The sequence below is a fragment of the Coregonus lavaretus genome (assembly GCF_964263955.1).
Source record: "Coregonus lavaretus genome assembly, contig: HAP1_SCAFFOLD_8583, whole genome shotgun sequence".
NCBI lineage: Eukaryota > Metazoa > Chordata > Actinopteri > Salmoniformes > Salmonidae > Coregonus > Coregonus lavaretus.
Genome location: NW_028165760.1, coordinates 1,108 through 20,243, shown reverse-complemented (window position 1 = coordinate 20,243; position 19,136 = coordinate 1,108). Strand labels below are relative to the sequence as shown.

The 19,136-nt window shown below is 46.5% G+C and overlaps 1 protein-coding gene across 1 annotated transcript; it reads right to left on the bottom strand.

Moving 5' to 3' along the window:
• Positions 1-17,210: 17,210 nt before the first annotated feature.
• Positions 17,211-18,569, bottom strand: LOC311115509 (G-protein coupled receptor 151-like; the record flags this gene model as incomplete). Its single annotated transcript, XM_084190668.1, has 1 exon — positions 17,211-18,569. The coding sequence occupies one exon, from the start codon at positions 18,567-18,569 to the stop codon at positions 17,211-17,213; it is 1,359 nt and encodes a 452-aa protein (XP_084046794.1).
• Between the last annotated feature and the right edge of the window lie 567 nt (positions 18,570-19,136).

Sequence of the window (19,136 nt, the reverse complement as noted above, 5' to 3'; positions counted from 1 at the left end):
TATCTCTCCTCTTCTCCTCCTTTCTTCTCTCTAGCTGTGTAACAACAACCACCACTGCCACTGTGACTCAGGCTGGGCCCCTCCCCTGTGTGACCAGGAGGGGACAGGAGGGAGTATCGACAGTGGCCCTGTCATCAACCACAGTATGTTATCAATCAACCAACCAGTCACTCAAATAATGATTCAGTCAGTCAATTAAATCTAATAACTGATGTGGTGTTGCAAAAGACTACTAGGTTTAAACAACATGTATTTCATTATTGGTTTTCAAGTCATATCTTCCAGGTTTGCTCTGACCTCTGTTGTTTATGTTGTTTGTGTTTCTAGGCAGTCTACTTCCTGTCCTGTTGCTCCTCCCCCTGGTTCTCTTCGTCCTATTGGCTGCTGTGGGACGATGGTGCTGCTACAGCCATAAACTACATAAAAACCTTCCTCTCAAGACCTCGGTCCCACCACCCAAGACAATGTGTGTAACTGTTTTTCTGTTGTTTTTACATCTTTAACTGTTTGGATTTTTCTTATTTTATTCAAGGCAAATATGCAACATAGACATTGCAGAGTAATGAGTGCTCCTGAGTAATGAGTGCTCCTGAGTGGCGCAGTGGTCTAAGGCACTGCATCGCAGTGCTAACTGTGCCACTAGAGATCCTGGTTCGAATCCAGGCTCTGTCGCAGCCGGCCGCGACCGGGAGACTCATGGGCGGCGCACAATTGGCCCAGGGTCGTCCAGGGTAGGGGATGGAATGGCCGGCAGGGATGTAGCTCAGTTGATAGAGCATGGCGTTTGCAACGCCAGGGTTGTGGGTTCGATTCCCACGGGGGGCCAGTATATAAAAAAAAATGTATTCACTAACTGTAAGTCGCTCTGGATAAGAGCGTCTGCTAAATGACTAAAATGTAAATGTAATCAACATCTCAAATGTAACTTCAAGAATGAAAAACACTGTTTGACTCCACAGTTGTCCAGTCAGTTGTTCAGTCCCTGCTGAAGCCAAACATCTACAAGCCAACAGTCTTGCCAATGGTCACCTTGCCAACAGTCTTGTCAACGGTCACCTTGCCAACGGTCATGCCAACAGTCACCTTGACAACAGTAATGCAAACGGCCATGCCAACCCTACCTTCCTACTGAAGAGACAGGGCTCAGACAAACTGGTAAGGGGATCTGTTCATTCACCAGAGTACTTTGTATGTACAGTACAGTCAATACTAAAAAGGGTACTCTTGACAGGTAAATAACTAAATTAAATGTTTTAAGTTCTGACAGTAATGCTCTGAGTGATTGTGTTTGTCCTCCACAGAGTCAGTCCAGTCCTCGCCCCAGCCCCTCCACCAGGACCAGGCACACTGTCTTCCGTCCCACAGTTAAACCCCCTCCTATACCTGCTTACGTAGCCCAGCAGAGACAGGCTCTATCCCAGCCCCAGCCTCAACCCTCCCTCCAGCCCAAGCCCCAACCCTCTCTCCAGCCTCTGCCACAGCCCAAGCCCCAACCCTCTCTCCAGCCTCTGCCACAGCCCAAGCCCCAACCCTCTCTCCAGCCTCTACCACAGCCCAAGCCCCAACCCTCTCTCCAGCCTCTGCCACAGCCCAAGCCCCAACCCTCTCTCCAGCCTCTACCACAGCCCAAGCCCCAACCCTCTCTCCAGCCTCTGCCACAGCCCAAGCCCCAACCCTCTCTCCAGCCTCTGCCAAAGCCCAAGCCTAAACCTCCTCCCATCCCCAGCTACCTAGCCCAGCAGAAAGGACCCCTCCCGCCCCTTCCCCCAGCCATCCTGCCCCCCAGTGCCAAGTCCTCCCCCTCAACACCTCACACACACAGACCTGACCCCCCCAACAGACCCCCGCCCCCCCGCCCCCCTGCCCGCTCTCCAAACCCCAAATATCATTGGACGTGTTACAGAGAGGAGTCCAATCTGGCGCCACCTGGTGGACAGAAGTAACCCAGCAGGTAAGAACAGATCCTACTTCAACACAGAACCTCAACGTTTTTGTTAGGGTGTGTCCCAAATGGCACCCTTTTTCCTTTATATGGCACTAATTTTGACTCTTATTTTCTGTTCTAGATTCCAAAGCAACAGAAAAGTTATGGTTAATTATCAAAAGATCTGTTATTTTCACTCCATTTCATGATGTTCCACTTTCTTTTCTAGATCCCAAAACAAGATCTCAGGGAGGAGTTGAGGACCAACACTGGACCACTGAGCTCAGTGAGATAACTGGACATCTAACTGGACATCTCTTCTCTCTCTGTGAGCTGCATGTTTTTCCACGGTGTCCAAAGCAGACCATCACCATCAGCCTTTATGAAAAACATGACGCTGTGGGAGAGAGGAGGGCCACAGCTGTCCAAAATGGCACCCTAAAAGTACTGCACTATATAGGGAATAGGGTTCCATTTCAGATCTGTCCAGGGATGCCATCACTATAGAATGCTACTGTCTAGCCTGGTAGCCTTCTCTGTGGGCCCATCGCAGTATTTAGATTTAATTCTAACAACAAAGACAAATGAGTTGCTTGATTAAGAAACATCTCTGGCTACCAGGCTAGCTGCCAGTCTATGTCTTGCCTTACCACTTGAAACCAGGCGTCCTGTACACTGGACTTTTATCCACTGATTTAGTTATTGTGGATGGTACCTTATACCATGGTTTCACAGTATCATGTGTTGATATGCTGTTTCAGGTGTATTTATTTGCAAAGCTTCAGAGCAAAGAAACTAGTGTTTAAAGTCAATGTACTATATATGGTTTCTACAAGAGCATGAGCCTTAAGGGAATATTTTATATTAAGACAACGCCACTCATAGAATGATGCTTAATGCTTCTAGAATGTGAATAAACGATAGACTGGAATTATAAGGACACAGACGTGCATGTTGTTGTTATTACTGTGTATGTCTAAGATGAGGGACATCTTAAATGTTGCAGTAACTATTAGAAAATGATATATTGTTTTTGGTATGACTTTGTGTTTTTCATTTTTTTCTGTATTGTACTGTTCTTGTTTTGTTCGGTGCTAAATTCAGGTCTTCTGACTGGATGGATGGATATTTGGACACCTTGAAGGTTAATTGTTCCTGTATAACTACATACAGTATGTTATCCTTTGAAATGTGATGCATAGGACAGCGGAATCAACCCAGTTATAGTCAGGCCCCTAAAATCTATGTATATAAAATAATCTGGTTTCCGATGATTATTGTTGAAATTCACCATCCACAATCAGACCTATGCAAACAGTGTGCCTTCAGTTTGATTTGAAATAAACTGTTTAAAAAAAGGACTGAGAATTCTGATCTACAGTACACTATCTCTACATGTTGCCTTTTGCACTTGCTGAGAAACTACAGTAGTTAGAAATGGAATGAGAAGTGTCCTAGAATTATCTATAGATGTCAGTACTGTCCTAGAATGATCTCTAGATTGCAGTACTGTCCTAGAATGATCTATAGATGGCAGTACTGTCCTAGAATGATCTATAGATGGCAGTACTGTCCTAGAATGATCTATAGATTGCAGTACTGTCCTAGAATGATCTATAGATGGCAGTACTGTCCTAGAATGATCTCTAGATTGCAGTACTGTCCTAGAATGATCTCTAGATTGCAGTACTGTCCTACAATGATCTATAGATGGCAGTACTGTCCTAGAAGTATCTATAGATGGCAATACAGTGGTACATACAGTCTATTTGGAAAGTATTCAGACCCCTTGACTTTTTCCACTTTTTTTGTTACATTAGACTTATTCTAAAATGTCAGAGTGACCATCGGGTTCTTGGTCACTTCCCTGATCAAGGCCCTTCTCCCCTGATTGCACAGTTTGGCCAGGCGGCCAGCTTAGGAAGAATCTTGGTGGTTCCATGCTTCTTCCATTTAAGAATGATGGAGGCCACTGTGTTCTTGGGGACCTTCAATGCTGCAGAAATGTTTTGGTACCCTTCCCCAGATCTGTGCCTCGACACAATCCTGTCTTGGAGCTCTACGGACAATTCCTTTCACCTCTTGGCTTGGTTTTTGCTCTGACATGCACTGTGAACTGTAAGACCTTATATAGACAGGTGTGTGCCTTTCCAAATCATGTCCAATCAATTGAATTTACTACAGGAGGACTCCAATCAAGTTGTAGAAACATCTCAAGGATGATCAATGGAAACAGGATGCACCTGAGCTCAGTTTCGAGTCTCATAGCAAAGGGTCTGTATACTTATGTAAATAAGGTATTTCCGTTAATTATTTTAAATATAAATTTCAAAAAAACTGTTTTCGCTTTGTCATTATGGGGTATTGTGTGTAGCTTGATGAGGGGAAAATAATATTTTATACATTTTAGAATAACGCTGTAACATAACAAAATGTGGAAAAAGTAAAGGGGTCTGAATACTTTCTGAATGCCCTGTAAACTGCCTTTATTGTCATCAGATCAGTTCTTCTCTCTACTGGCATGAATTGGCATTCCATTCAAAACATAATAAATATTGTTTTGGTTGTGGTAGTAACAATAAGGCCTAGATTCAATCCGTAGCGCGGAAGAACCACACTATAGCGCGATTGACATTTAAGGGCAATGTTCCCACGTTTGCAGAGACTGCAATCATGGTAAACGCTGCATATGTTGACTCAATCGAAATTACCTTTAAATTTGTATCACCCTATAACGCAGGATCTTCCTCGCTACGGATTGAATCTAGAGGAGGTTGGTGGCATCTTAATTGGGGAGGACAGGCTGGGAGCGGTATAAGTGGCATGGTATCAAATACATCAAACACATGTGTTCCGTCCTCCTCTCAGCAACCTCCACTCTAGCCCTAAGTAGGCCTATGTCTCTGTCTGTATGACTGGACCAGATCAGAAGACATGTCACGACTACCGGCTGTTGTTGTTGACTACTAGAATATGCCAGCCGAATATACAGACAGCTCATCCTCTTCTCCCTGTTCCTCCCTCCGCCTCCATCTTCCTCTTCTTCCTCTTCCACTCTCTCCAAACTCCTCCCACTTCCCCTTCCTTTTTCCATCCTCTCTCTTCTCTCCTGTCAGAAGCAGCTGACTCCTCTCAACTCCATTGATTGTCTTGTTGCTTCACGGCCTTACTTACCAATTGGGCAATGTTCCAGAAACTTCACTGTAAGAGCTATATACTTGAAGGGATTTAATTTGATCGCGTGTTGTTGACAATGTGGCTTTTAAAGGCAATGATCCCGCGTCCGCGGAGATTGCATTCACAGTAATCGCTGCAGATGTCGGCTCAATCGGAAATTGTCTTTAAAAGCTGCATTGTTGACAACCCGAGATCAGAATGAATCCCAGCCTAACTCCGTGGTTTTGGATAAACAAAACAAATGTTTTTAGCAAATGTTTATTTGCTCTTAATGATTGATTTCAGATCGATGGATAAAGCAGAGAGTTAAAAAGAGACCCCCTATAAGTTCACACCGAGGGCCTGAAAGGTTCCTGTCCTTTGGATCTTCACTGAGATGAAAGACAGATTTACTCCAATCAAAAGACCCTAAACATCAAGGCTAGACCCCCCCTACCCCCACCACACACACACACATACACACACACACACACACACACACACACACATGCACACACACATGCACACACACACACACACACACACACACACACACACACACACACACATACACACATGCACACACTCTCTATGGACTCTATGAGGTTGTGGATGTCTTCAGAGAGGGAAGTTTGAGGTGAAGGGGGGAGATATGGGTGACATAAGGGTGAGGTAGGGGTGCAGAGGGAGACGTTTGTTTATCTTAATTACCCTCCCTCCTGCACTGTGAGTTAATTATCGTTAGCGTGTTGTGAGCTGCACTGCGACCCCTGTGGCGCGTCATCCATTAGATATGATTGGCTGGAGGATGAAATGCACGCCGGTGACACCCCCGACTCCCCACACACAGTGGGGGAGAAGGAGGGGGAGGGGAGAAGGGGAGGCATGGAAAAGGGTTGATGGTCACAGTGATGAGCTCACCTGCTGACACCTCTACCAGCATGATCCCTGGTGGTATAATGAGCTAATCAAGCCTGGGTTGGTTTCTCCTGTAAATGCAGATTTTCTCTCACTATAGATCTATCCTTTCCCCTCTGAAACTCTCTCTCTCTCTTATGTCTTTCTGTCTATGCCCATGCCTTTCTGTATATTATACAACCGCTCTCCATCTCATGCTCTGCTATTCCAGGTGCTAGGCCAATCAATCAGCCATTTCAGATGACAACCTCCAGGTCACCATAAAGGAGTGTTGGATTTTTGCTATTTTAACTCAATGATGTTAGTCACTGCCTCTAATGTTATGCAAGACAGAGACAATATCACACTTCAGTTTAGTGCTATAGTTCCCTCAGGGGCTTCTATCATAGAGTACAGGTCCATACAGGACCTAGCCCAGGGGCCAGTGGAATGGAGGGTTAGCTTAGCATTAGCCCAGGGGCCAGTGGAATAGTATTGAACCTAGCTTAGCGATAGCCCAGGGGCTAGTGGAATGGAGGGTTAGCTTAGCATTAGCCCAGGGGCCAATGGAATAGTATTGAACCTAGACTAGCGATAGCCCAGGGGATAGTGGAATGGAGGGTTAAGTGTGTTAGCCTAGTGTTAGCCCAGGGGCTAGTGGAATGGAGGGTTAAGTGTGTTAGCCTAGTGTTAGCCCAGGGGCTAGTGGAAAGGAGGGTTAGGTATGTTAAGTGTTCCTGTGATTGAGGTTGGTGCCTCTGGATGAGAAAGGTCACCATCAATGATTAATGAGAGAGAAATGTCATATGGGAGAAAGGGAGTGGGGAGGAGGGAAGAGAGGGAGGGAGGCTGGGAGGGAGGCTGGGAGTGAGACCACCAACTCCTCTCCTCTCCCTCCACCTTCCCTTTCAACTCAATTCCTCCCTCTACTCCCCTGTTCCTGGGTAGCTGGGTCCACACTACATAGCTGGGTAGCTGGGTCCACACTACATAGCTGGGTAGCTGGGTCCACACTACATAGCTGGGTAGCTGGGTCCACACTACATAGCTGGGTAGCTGGGTCCACACTACATAGCTGGGCAGCTGGGTCCCCACTACATAGCTGGGTAGCTGGGTCCACACTACATAGCTGGGTAGTTAGGTCCACACTACATAGCTGGGTCCACACTACATAGCTGGGTAGCTGGGTCCACACTACATAGCTGGGTAGCTGGGTCCACACTACATAGCTGGGCAGCTGGGTCCCCACTACATAGCTGGGTAGCTGGGTCCCCACTACATAGCTGGGTAGCTGGGTCCACACTACATAGCTGGGTAGTTAGGTCCACACTACATAGCTGGGTCCACACTACATAGCTGGGTAGCTGGGTCCACACTACATAGCTGGGTAGCTGGGTCCACACTACATAGCTGGGCAGCTGGGTCCCCACTACATAGCTGGGTAGCTGGGTCCCCACTACATAGCTGGGTAGCTGGGTCCACACTACATAGCTGGGTAGCTGGGTCCCCACTACATAGCTGGGTAGCTGGGTCCACACTACATAGCTGGGTAGCTGGGTCCACACTACATAGCTGGGTAGCTGGGTCCACACTACATAGCTGGGTAGCTGGGTCCACACTACATAGCTGGGTAGCTGGGTCCCCACTACATAGCTGGGTAGCTGGGTCCCCACTACATAGCTGGGTAGCTGGGTCCACACTACATAGCTGGGTAGCTGGGTCCCCACTACATAGCTGGGTAGCTGGGTCCCCACTACATAGCTGGGTAGCTGGGTCCCCACTACATAGCTGGGTAGCTGGGTCCACACTACATAGCTGGGTAGCTGGGTCCACACTACATAGCTGGGTAGCTGGGTCCACACTACATAGCTGGGTAGCTGGGTCCACACTACATAGCTGGGTAGCTGGGTCCACACTACATAGCTGGGTAGCTGGGTCCCCACTACATAGCTGGGTAGCTGGGTCCCCACTACATAGCTGGGTAGCTGGGTCCACACTACATAGCTGGGTAGCTGGGTCCCCACTACATAGCTGGTGAGTCCACATAAATCAGTGGTCATTAAGGACAGGACTCACATTCATATCATCACATTAGTAGTACTCAAATATGTGATGAGAGTTCAAAGCCAAGCTAAACCTTTAGCAGTAATTAGCACCCTCATATACTACCCTTTCTTTGTTTTGTGTGTGCTATTTTCACAAGTATGTGGTGAATTTTCAAAACTCTTAGTTTTTTGATGCCTGCTGGACTGTTCCTTTACACGGTACCCAGTCCTGTTTATCTGTTTAGCCTTGGCCCAAACTTTATCGCCATTACCAGTTGTTGTCTTAGCTCTCTCGAATAACACCTGTGATTGCTTTATGCCTCTCTCCTATGTCAATATGCCTTGCCTATTGCTGTTCCAGTTAGTTCTTATTATACCATTTCACTGTAGAACCCCAAGTCCCTCTCAAACTGCCTCAAATAGTTCCTTTGTTCCACCCCCCATACACGCCGAGACCGGCTCAATTGGTGCCTCCAGTGATGCTATCTCTTTCATTGTTACCCAACGCTTAGGTTTACCTCCACTGTACTCATATCCTTCCATATAATTGTCTGTACATAATGCCCTGAATCTATTCTACAACGCCCGGAAATCTGCCCCCTTTATTCTCTGTACCCAACGCACTAGAAGTACAGTTCTTAAAGCCTTTAGCCGTATCCTTATTCTAGTCCTCCTCTGTTCCTCTGGTGATGTAGAGGCTAACCCAGGCCCTGCAGCCCCCAGTATCACTCCTACTCCCCAGGAGCTAAGAACTAAGAACAGATATTGTCCCTGGTTCTCTTCAGACTTGACTGCCCTTGACCAGCACAAAAACATCCTGTGGTGTACTGCATTAGCATTGAATAGCCCCCGCGATATGCAACTTTTCAGGGAATAGCCCCCCCCCCCCCCCCCTACAAATCATCTGGGATAGACAATCTGGACCCTTTCTTTCTAAAATTAGCCGCCGAAATTGTCGCAACCTCTATTACTAGCCTGTTCAACCTCTCTTTCGTAACGTCTGAGATCCCCAGAGATTGGAAAGCTGCCGCGGTCTTCCCCCTCTTCAAAGGGGGTGACACTCTAGATCCAAACTGTTACAGACCTATATCCATCCTGCCCTGCCTTTCTAAAGTTTTTGAAAGCCAAGTTAACAAACAGATCACCGACCATTTCGAATCCCAACGTTTCCGAGCTGGTCATGGGTGCACCTCAGCCACGCTCAAGGTCCTAAACAATATTATAACCGCAATCGATAATAGACAGTACTGTGCAGCCGTCTTCATCGACCTAGCCAAGGCTTTCGACTCTGTCAACCACCGCATTCTTATTGGCAGACTAAATAGCCTTGGTTTCTCAAATGACTGCCTCGCCTGGTTCACCAACTACTTCTCAGATAGAGTTCAATGTGTCAAATCGGAGGGCCTGTTGTCTGGACCTATGGCAGTCTCTATGGGGGTACCACAGGGTTCAATTCTTGGGCCGACTCTTTTCTCCGTGTATATCAATGATGTCGCTCTTGCTGCTGGTGACTCTCAGATCCACCTCTACGCAGACGACACCATTTTGTATACATCTGGCCCTTCATTGGACACTGTGTTAACAAACCTCCAAACGAGCTTCAATGCCATACAACACTCCTTCAGTAGCCTCCAACTGCTCTTAAACACTAGTAAAACTAAATGCATGCTCTTCAATCGAACGCTGCTGGCACCCACCCACCCGACTAGAATCACTACTCTCGACGGGTCTGACCTAGAGTATGTGGACAACTACAAATACCTAGGTGTCTGGTTAGACTGTAAACTCTCCTTCCAGAATCACATTAAGTATCTCCAATCCAAAGTTAAATCTAGAATCGGCTTCCTATTTCGCAACAAAGCCTCCTTCACTCATGCTGCCAAACATGCCCTAGTAAAACTGATTATCCTACCGATCCTTGACTTCGGCGATGTCATTTACAAAATAGCCTCCAACACTCTACTCAGCAAATTGGATTTAGTCTATCACAGTGCCATCCGTTTTGTCACCAAAGCCCAAATACTACCCACCACTGTGACCTGTACGCTCTTGTTGGCTGGTCCTCACTACATATTTGTCGCCAAACCCACTGGCTCCAGGCCATCTATAAATCACTGCTAGGCAAATCCCGCCTTATCTTAGCTCACTGGTCACCATAGCAACACCCATCCGTAGTATGCGCTCCAGCAGGTATATCTCACTGGTCATCCCCAAAGCCAACACCTCCTTTGGCTGCCATTCCTTCCAGTTCTCTGCTACCAATGACTGGAACGAATTGCAAAAATCTCTGAAGCTGGAGACTCTTATGTCCCTCACTAACTTTAAGCATCAGTTGTCAGAGCACCTTACCGATCACTGCACCTGTACACAGCCCATCTGAAATTAGCCCACCCAACTACCTCATCCCCATATTGTTATTTTTTTTGCTCATTTGCACCCCAGTATCTCTATTTGCACATCATCTCTTGCACATCTATCATTCCAGTGTTAATACTAATTGTAATTATTTTGCACTATGGCCTATTTATTGCCTTACCTCCATAACTTGCTACATTTGCACACACTGTATATATATTTTCTGTTGTATTTTTTGACTTTATGTTTTGTTTTACCCCATATGTAACTCTGTTGTTTTTATTGCACTGCTTTGCTTTATCTTGGCCAGGTCGCAGTTGTAAATGAGAACTTGTTCTCAACTGACTTACCTGGTTAAATAAAGGTGAAAAAAAATTCCAAACTGGTAACACTTGTAACGCAGCCAGTCTTCCATTCAAAACCTTTAATTGTGCATTCATTTTGTTTGTAGACATCTTTCACCAAACAACCAATGATCCAAAATATAAGTTTAATGTGAAATATAATGAGTACATTGGTTTAATCACCAAAACACAACATAATGATATCTTCTCCATTTAGTTATATAAACAACCAGTTAATCCAATAGCAAAAAAATGCAAGATACATGTCTAAAAATTCCCCTTTGAAACTTCAGCATCTGTTTGTCAGACCATGAGACATCCCGTAAATCGGTTTTCTCAAGTCTGTAGCATCCGAACCGTTTGGCCTACAAACCTATGGAAAGATGAGACTCACGAACACTATGGTGTTGTCCGTTTTGCTCTACCACCCCCACAAGCGTCTTGGGACTCGTCTGAAGTCGGTACAGCCAATCTGCCAACTTCTGTCTGTAGCGTCCGAACAGTCACCAATATGACCCCTCTGTGTAAAGGTGAGACTCTCACAAACACGTACATGTTCAGATTTACATACACTACATTACCAAAAGTATGTGGACACCTTCTCGTCGAACATCTCATTCCAAAATCAATGGCATTAATAGGGAGTTTCCCCCTTTGCTGCTATAACAGCCTCCACTCTTCTGGGAAGGCTTTCCACTAGATGTTGGAACATTGTTGCAGGGACTTGCTTCCATTCAGCCTCAAGAGCATTAGTGAGGTCGGGCACTGATGTTGGGCGATCAGGCCTGGCTCGCAGTCGGCGTTCCAATTCATCCCAAAGATGTTCGATGGGGTTGAGGTCAGGGCTCTGTGCAGGCCAATCAAGTTCTTCCACACTGATCTCGACAAACCATTTCTGTATGGACCTCACTTTGTGCACGGGGGCATTGTTATGCTGAAACAGGAAAAAGATATCCAGGAGTGTACCTGGCGCCGACGAAGATGGCGGCCTCGCGACTAGCTCTTAGGAAACTTTGCAGTATTTTGTTTTTTATGTATTATTTTTTACATTATTAGCTCAGAAAGTGTTTTGCATCATTACATAAAGCATCAAGTTCCTTGGCGTACACATCACCGACAAACTGAAATGGTCCACCCACGCAGACAGTGTGATGAAGAATATGTTGTGTAACTGTTAGATATTACTGCACTGTCGGAGCTAGAAGCACAAGCATTTCGCTACACCCGCTATAACATCTGCTAAACACGTGTATGTGACAAATACAATTTGATTTGATTTTATCTGAAAGGGTCTTCCCCAAACTGTTGCCACAAAGTTGGAAGCACAGAATCGTCTAGAATGTCATTGTATGCTGTAGCGTTAAGATTTCCCTTCACTGGAACTAAGGGGCCTAGCCCGAAACATGAAAAACAGCACAAGACCATTACTCCTCCCCCAACAAACTTTACAGTTGGCACTGTGCATTCAGGCAGGTAGCGTTCTCCTGGCATCCGCCAAAGCCAGATTCGTCCATCGGACTGCCAGATGGTGAAGCGTGATTCATCACTCCAGAGAACGTGTTTCCACTGCTCCAGAGTCCAATGGCGGCAAGTTTTACAGCACTCCAGCCGATACTTGGCATTGCCCATGGTGATCTTAGGCTTGTGTGCGGCTGCTCGGCCATGGAAACCCATTTCATGAAGCTCCCGACAAACAGTTATTGTGCTGACGTTGCTTCCAGAGGCAGTTTGGAACTCGGTAGTGAGTGTTGCAACCGAGGACAGACGATTTTTACGCGCTACGCGCTTCAGCACTCGGCAGTCCTGTTCTGTGTGCTTGTGTGGCCTACCACTTCCCGGCTGAGCCGTTGTTGCTTGTGCAGAAATTTGACTGACTTGTTGGAACGGTAGCATGTGGAAAGTCACTGTGCTCTTCAGTACGGGCCATTCTACTGCCAATGTTTGTCTTTGGAGATTGCATGGCTGTGTGCTCGATTTTATACACCTGTCAGCAACAGGTGTGGCTGAAATAGCTGAATCCACTCATTTGAAGGGGTGTCCACATACTTTTGTATATATAGTATATGTAACATTTACAGTGTGAAACAGTGTATGATAGTTTATAATGAAGTAGTACTTTAGTTAAGTCAATTTTTCATAGGGGAAGCTTTAGTGTAGCTTAACTTCTTTCAGTGTGAAGTAATTGGTAGCTTGGTAAACTATTATTTCAGAGCTTACCCAACACAGGTTATAATGGCCCCTAAATGCCAACAGTAAGGGGTCCATCCAGAGTGTGTGTGTGTGTGTGTGTGTGTGTGTGTGTGTGTGTGTGTGTGTGTGTGTGTGGTGGTCATTAGTTCTGTAGGCAGCTGTGTTCTGTCCCAGGGTTGCTGACCCCCCATCCACTCCATTTTCCATACCTCCCTATCCTAGTAACATCATCCACTGACCATGTCCTAGCAACATCATCCCCTGACCATATCCTAGCATCATCATCCACTGACCATATCCTGCCAACATCATCCACTGACCATGTCCTAGCAACATCATCCCCTGACCATATCCTAGCAACATCATCCACTGACCATATCCTAGCAACATCATCCACTGACCATGTCCTAGCAACATCATCCACTAACCATATCCTAGCAACATCATCCACTGACCATATCCTAGCAACATCATCCACTGACCATGTCCTAGCAACATCATCCCCTGACAATGTCCTAGCAACATCATCCCCTGACCATATCCTAGCAACATCATCCCCTGACCATGTCCTAGCAACATCATCCCCTGACCATGACCTAGCAACATCATCCCCTGACCATGTCCTAGCAACATCATCCCCTGACCATGACCTAGCAACATCATCCACTGACCATATCCTAGCAACATCATCCCCTGACCATGTCCTAGCAACATCATCCCCTGACCATGTCCTAGCAACATCATCCCCTGACCATGTCCTAGCAACATCATCCCCTGACCATGACCTAGCAACATCATCCCCTGACCATGTCCTAGCAACATCATCCCCTGACCATGTCCTAGCAACATCATCCCCTGACCATATCCTGGCAACATCATCCAGTGACCATATCCTAGCAACATCATCCCCTGACCATGTCCTAGCAACATCATCCCCTGACCATGACCTAGCAACATCATCCCCTGACCATGACCTAGCAACATCATCCCCTGACCATGTCCTAGCAACATCATCCCCTGACCATATCCTGGCAACATCATCCCCTGACCATGTCCTAGCAACATCATCCCCTGACCATGTCCTAGCAACATCATCCTCTGACCATATCCTGGCAACATCATCCAGTGACCAGTGGTTACTGTTATAGTAATTATGTGGAGTACTGCCTGCACTGATGTCCTGGTGTCTTTGATGGTCAGACTCTTTCATCCTTGGTCCAACTAATTTAATAGGACAAAACATGTAAATGTCACATAAATAAAGCACAGGAGCAATATTATATATCACTTTATTGTAAACAACCTTTTTTCCAAGCACATATCATTACAAAACCACCTCAAATAGGAGAATAAAACACTGATACCTGTAACAGTAACATCAAATACTGTTCAATAGCATACAAAAATGCACTTACTGGTTTCTAAAGGCTATTTATTTTCCTTTGATGTTGCAAATCAAATCATTTCAGGCTTATGTACAGTTTATATTTTGTAACTCTTTGTGGAATTTACAAAGGACATTACTGTTGGTAATTTCTTCAAGGATAAGTAGAATACCTCCAAAACATATATGTACAGCGCATTCGGAAAGTATTCAGACCACTTAACTTTTTCCACATTTTGTTACATTACAGCTTATTCTAAAATTGATTAAATAGTTTTTTCCCTCATCAATCTACACACAATACCCCATAATGACAAAGCAAAAACAGGTTTTTAGAAATGTTTGCAAATGTATCAAATAAAAAAACGGAAATAACATTTACATAAGTATTCAGACCCTTTACTCAGTACTTTGTTGAAGCACCTTTGGCAGCGATTACAGCCTCAAGTCTTCTTGGGTATGACACTACAAGCTTGGCACACCTGTATTTGGGGAGTTTCTCCCATTCTTCTCTGCAGATCCTCTCAAGTTCTGTCAGGTTGGATGGGGAGCGTTGCTACACAGCTATTTTCAGGTCTCTCCAGAGATGTTGGATCGGGTTCAAGTCCGGGCTCTAGCTGGGCCACTCAAGGACATTCAGAGACTTGTCCTGAAGCCACTCCTGCGTTGTCTTGGCTGTGTGCTTAGGGTCATTGTCCTGTTGGAAGGTGAACCTCCGTTCATCTTTCCCTCGATCCTGACTAGTCTCCCAGTACCTGCCGTTGAAAAACATCTCCACAGCATGATGCTGCCACCACCATGCTTCAACGTAGGGATGGTGCCAGGTTTCCTCCATATATGACGCTTGGCATTCAGGCCATAGAGTTCAATCTTGGTTTCATCAGACCAGAGAATCTTGTTTCTCATGGTCTGAGAGTCCTTTAGGTGCCTTTTAGCAAACTCCAAGCGGGCTGTCATATGCCTTTTACTGAGGAGTGGCTTCCGTCTGGCCACCACCATAAAGACCTTATTGGTGGAGTGCTGCAGGGATGGTTGTCCTTCTGGAAAGTTCTCCCATCTTCACAGAGGAACTCTAGAGCTCTGTCAGAACCATCGGGTTCTTGGTCACCTTCCTGACCAAGGCCCTTCTCCCCTGATTGCTCAGTTTGGCTGGGCGGCCAGCTCTAGGAAGAGTCTTGGTGGTTCCAAACTTCTTCCATTTAAGAATGATGGAGGCCACTGTGTTCTTGGGGACCTTCTATGCTGCAGAAATGTTTTGGTACCCTTCCCTAGATCTGTGCCTCGACACAATCCTGTCTCGGAGCTCTACGGACAATTCATTTGACCTCATGGCTTGGTCTTTGCTCTGACATGCACTGTCAACTGTGGGACCTTATATAGACAGGTGTGTGCCTTTCCAAATTAGGTCTAATCAAATGAATTTACCACAGGTGGACTCCAATCAAGTTGTAGAAACATCTCAAAGATGATCAATGGAAAGAGGATGCACTGGAGCTCCGTTTTTAATTTTTAACACATTTGTAAATAGTCATTATGGGGTATTGTGTGTAGATTGATGAGGAAAAAATGGTATATATATATATACTGAACAAAAATATAAACGCAACATGCAACAATTTCAATGATTTTACTGAGTTACAGTTCAAATAAGAAAATCAATCAATTGAAATCGATCCCACAGGTGAAGAAGCGGGATGTGGAGGTCCTGGGCTGGCACGGTTACACGTGGTCTGCGGTTGTGAAGCCGGTTGGACGTACTGCCAAATTCTCTTATGGTAGAGAAATGAACATGAACGATTCTCTGGCAACAGCTCTGATGGACATTCCTGCAGTCAGCATGCCAATTGCACGCTCCTTCAAAACTTGAGACATCTGTGGCATTGTGTTGTGTGACAAAACTACACATTTTAGAGTGGCCTTTTATTGTCCCCAGCACAAGGTGCACCTGTGTAATGATCCTGCTGTTTACTCAGCTTCTTGATATGCCACACCTGTCAGGTGGATGGATTATCTTGTCAAAGGAGAAATGCTCACTTGCAGGGATGTAAACAAATTTGTGCACAAAATTGGAGCGAAATAAGCTTTTTGTGCGTGTGGAACATTTCTGGGATCTTTTATTTCAGCTTATGAAACATGGGACCAACACTTTACATGTTGCGTTTATATATTTGTTCAGTATATATATATATATATATATAAATAAACACATCTACAGTTAAATATAACAAAGTATTTATTTTACAATAGTCACCATAACAACAATAACCAATGTATCCCATCAAGCAATATCATAAACACAGTTGAATGAATACCAACCATTGTCACCTGTGTTGTCTCCTGTGTTGTCTCCTGTGTTGACTCCTGTGTTGTCTCCTGTGTTGTCTCCTGTGTTGTCTCCTGTGTTGTCTCCTGTGTTGTCTCCTGTGTTGACTCCTTTGTTGTCTCCTGTGTTGTCTCCTGTGTTGTCTCCCGTGTTGTCTCCTGTGTTGACTCCTTTGTTGACCGATCTTCAGTCCAGTGAGGTATAATCAAATGTCAGTCTGTTACAGCTGCTGATATAGTCTGTCACTGTGTGTGTTGTTTGAAGGTTGTTTGAACGCTGTGGCGCTAACTGAGAGGAAGAGAAAGGGGAGGCTTACTGGCTGATCTCGATGCTAAATAGTGTATCAGGCATCGTTGAGGCAGTGTCCAAATACTCTCAAACAACCTTTTGCTTAAAAGTCACTGGTGGTGGTGGGTAACACAATTTGTTCACACAAAAAACACAAAAGACAGACAGATACACAAAGTTCAAGGGGTAGACAAGGACAGATGTAGCTGAGTATTGAGTAGCCTATTAGAACCCGTCCAGTTCGTCTGTGTGTGTATGCTCTCCTCTTCTCACTTCCTTCGCTTCCTTCCCTCACTTCCTCTCTTCACTTCCTCCCCTCGGCTGGTGCTCCCTCCTGGTGCTCCCAGGGTATGGGATCATTCTCCTCTGTCATTGAGCCTGTCTCTCTCTCATGCCAGAACTGCTCCACATCCAGCAGCACGATCCCATCCCGGGGGCTCTCTCCCTCCGCCTCCGCCTCCTCCACCCCTCCCTGCTCCGTCTGGGGCTGGGGATCAACTCTAGTCCCCTGGCTAGGGATGGGGCCTAGGCTTCCGTCTCCTCCCCGCGGCTGGCCTGAGGTCTCCGGTCGTGGGCAGGGGGACTGGGGGGCGGTGGGTGCGTGGGGGCCGGGTTTGGGGTTGGACGGGGTGTGTTTACGAAGAGTAAGGCGCCTCCACAGACCCCTGTACCCCTCTCTGAACTCCTCAGACAGAGAGAGGACGATGAGGGGGTTCACCAGGGAGAGACAGAAGGTGAGGAGCAGGGCGGAGAGGGAAAGGAGGAGAGGGGGAGAGAAGACGACAAAGGGTCCTTCCTCTCCCGGTCCCTGTGCCTCTCTCTCCGCAGCGTGCCGCTCCCACACCCAGACCACCCACTGCGGCAGCCACAGCATCGCCATGGCTACCGTCAGACTGAACAGCATCAGCGTGAGCTTCCTGGATCTGATCTGCGTTCGGAGGTTCTGGGTCTTACTACAGCGGCGCTGGCACCGCCTATACGCCCGCCAGAAATACAGCAGGGCGAAAATCAAAGGGGCGCAGAACACACCCAGGGGGTATGCCTTGACGTAGACCGACATGAAGTCCCGCGCCTCGGGGGGAACCACCTGCACACACACCAGCCCCCGGGTCTCTCTCTGCAGTGAGGAGAACAGCCAGGTAGGGATGGGGGCAGAGCAAGCAGACAGCCAGAGGAACCACATCACCAATAGGATGGAGCGTAGACTGATGCTGACCTGTTTAGTTGGGTTTGAGACGTAACGGTAACAAGCCTTAGCCATCACCGCTACGGTAAAACTCTTCGCAGCCATGCAGCTCTGCAGGAACCAATCACAGGTCTTGCACACCGTCCAGCCAAGCGTCCAGGTGGGTTTGGAGAAGGCGGCAGCGCGGAATGGAAGGGCGAACGCCAGGACAAGGCCGTCGGCAAACATCAGGTTGAGGATGAGAGCGTTGATGAGGGAGAGTTTCCCACGGTGGGCGTTGGAGATCAGGATGCCCATGGCTGTGAGGGTACTGGCCAGCCCCAGGACACAGACCACCCCCAGGATGACAGGCACGAGGACACGCAGCTCGCCTGGATCCAGGTGCTGGTAGGAACCATGCTCGATGAATGAAGGACGAAGTCGGTCCACAGTCGAGCTGTTAGCAGCGGTTATGTTCACCCCTGGCAGTTTATCCATCTCAGAAGAAAAGTACTTAGACTTGCCTTTTTATATAGAGAACAGTATATTGAAAGCCGACTTAATACAAGAAGCCTAGACTGATGGAAAGGAAAACTGCTGGAAAAATAGTATTGCGAGAAAAATATTTTAAAAGATTAGACAACAAACAGGTGAATGGATCAATCTCGATCTAAAACTCAACTCCTGATTGTAGTCTAATCCGCTTATCAAAAATGGATTTGCTTCCAGACACTCCTGTCCTGTCTGTTTGTCTCCTGACGGGTTTATCGCTGTTATAAAGGCGGCAGTTTGATTGACAGTTGCCATCCCCAGCTGACTAAATTGCGCGAAACTCGTGGGGCCAATTAGAACGCTGTCAATTTTTCCAACAGTCCTCAACAGGCACTGCTCTGCACGACGAAGGCATTTAGTCCCCAGTGCAGCAAATTAAACACGACTTTCTAATTTGGAGAGACAGCAGGCAGGTTTGACGCTATGAATTAGTAATCTCTGTTTTGCCTCGGACTATTAGAAGACCAAGGGCCATTGTGAATAATAAACCCAATAGGTCATATCCATGTATAG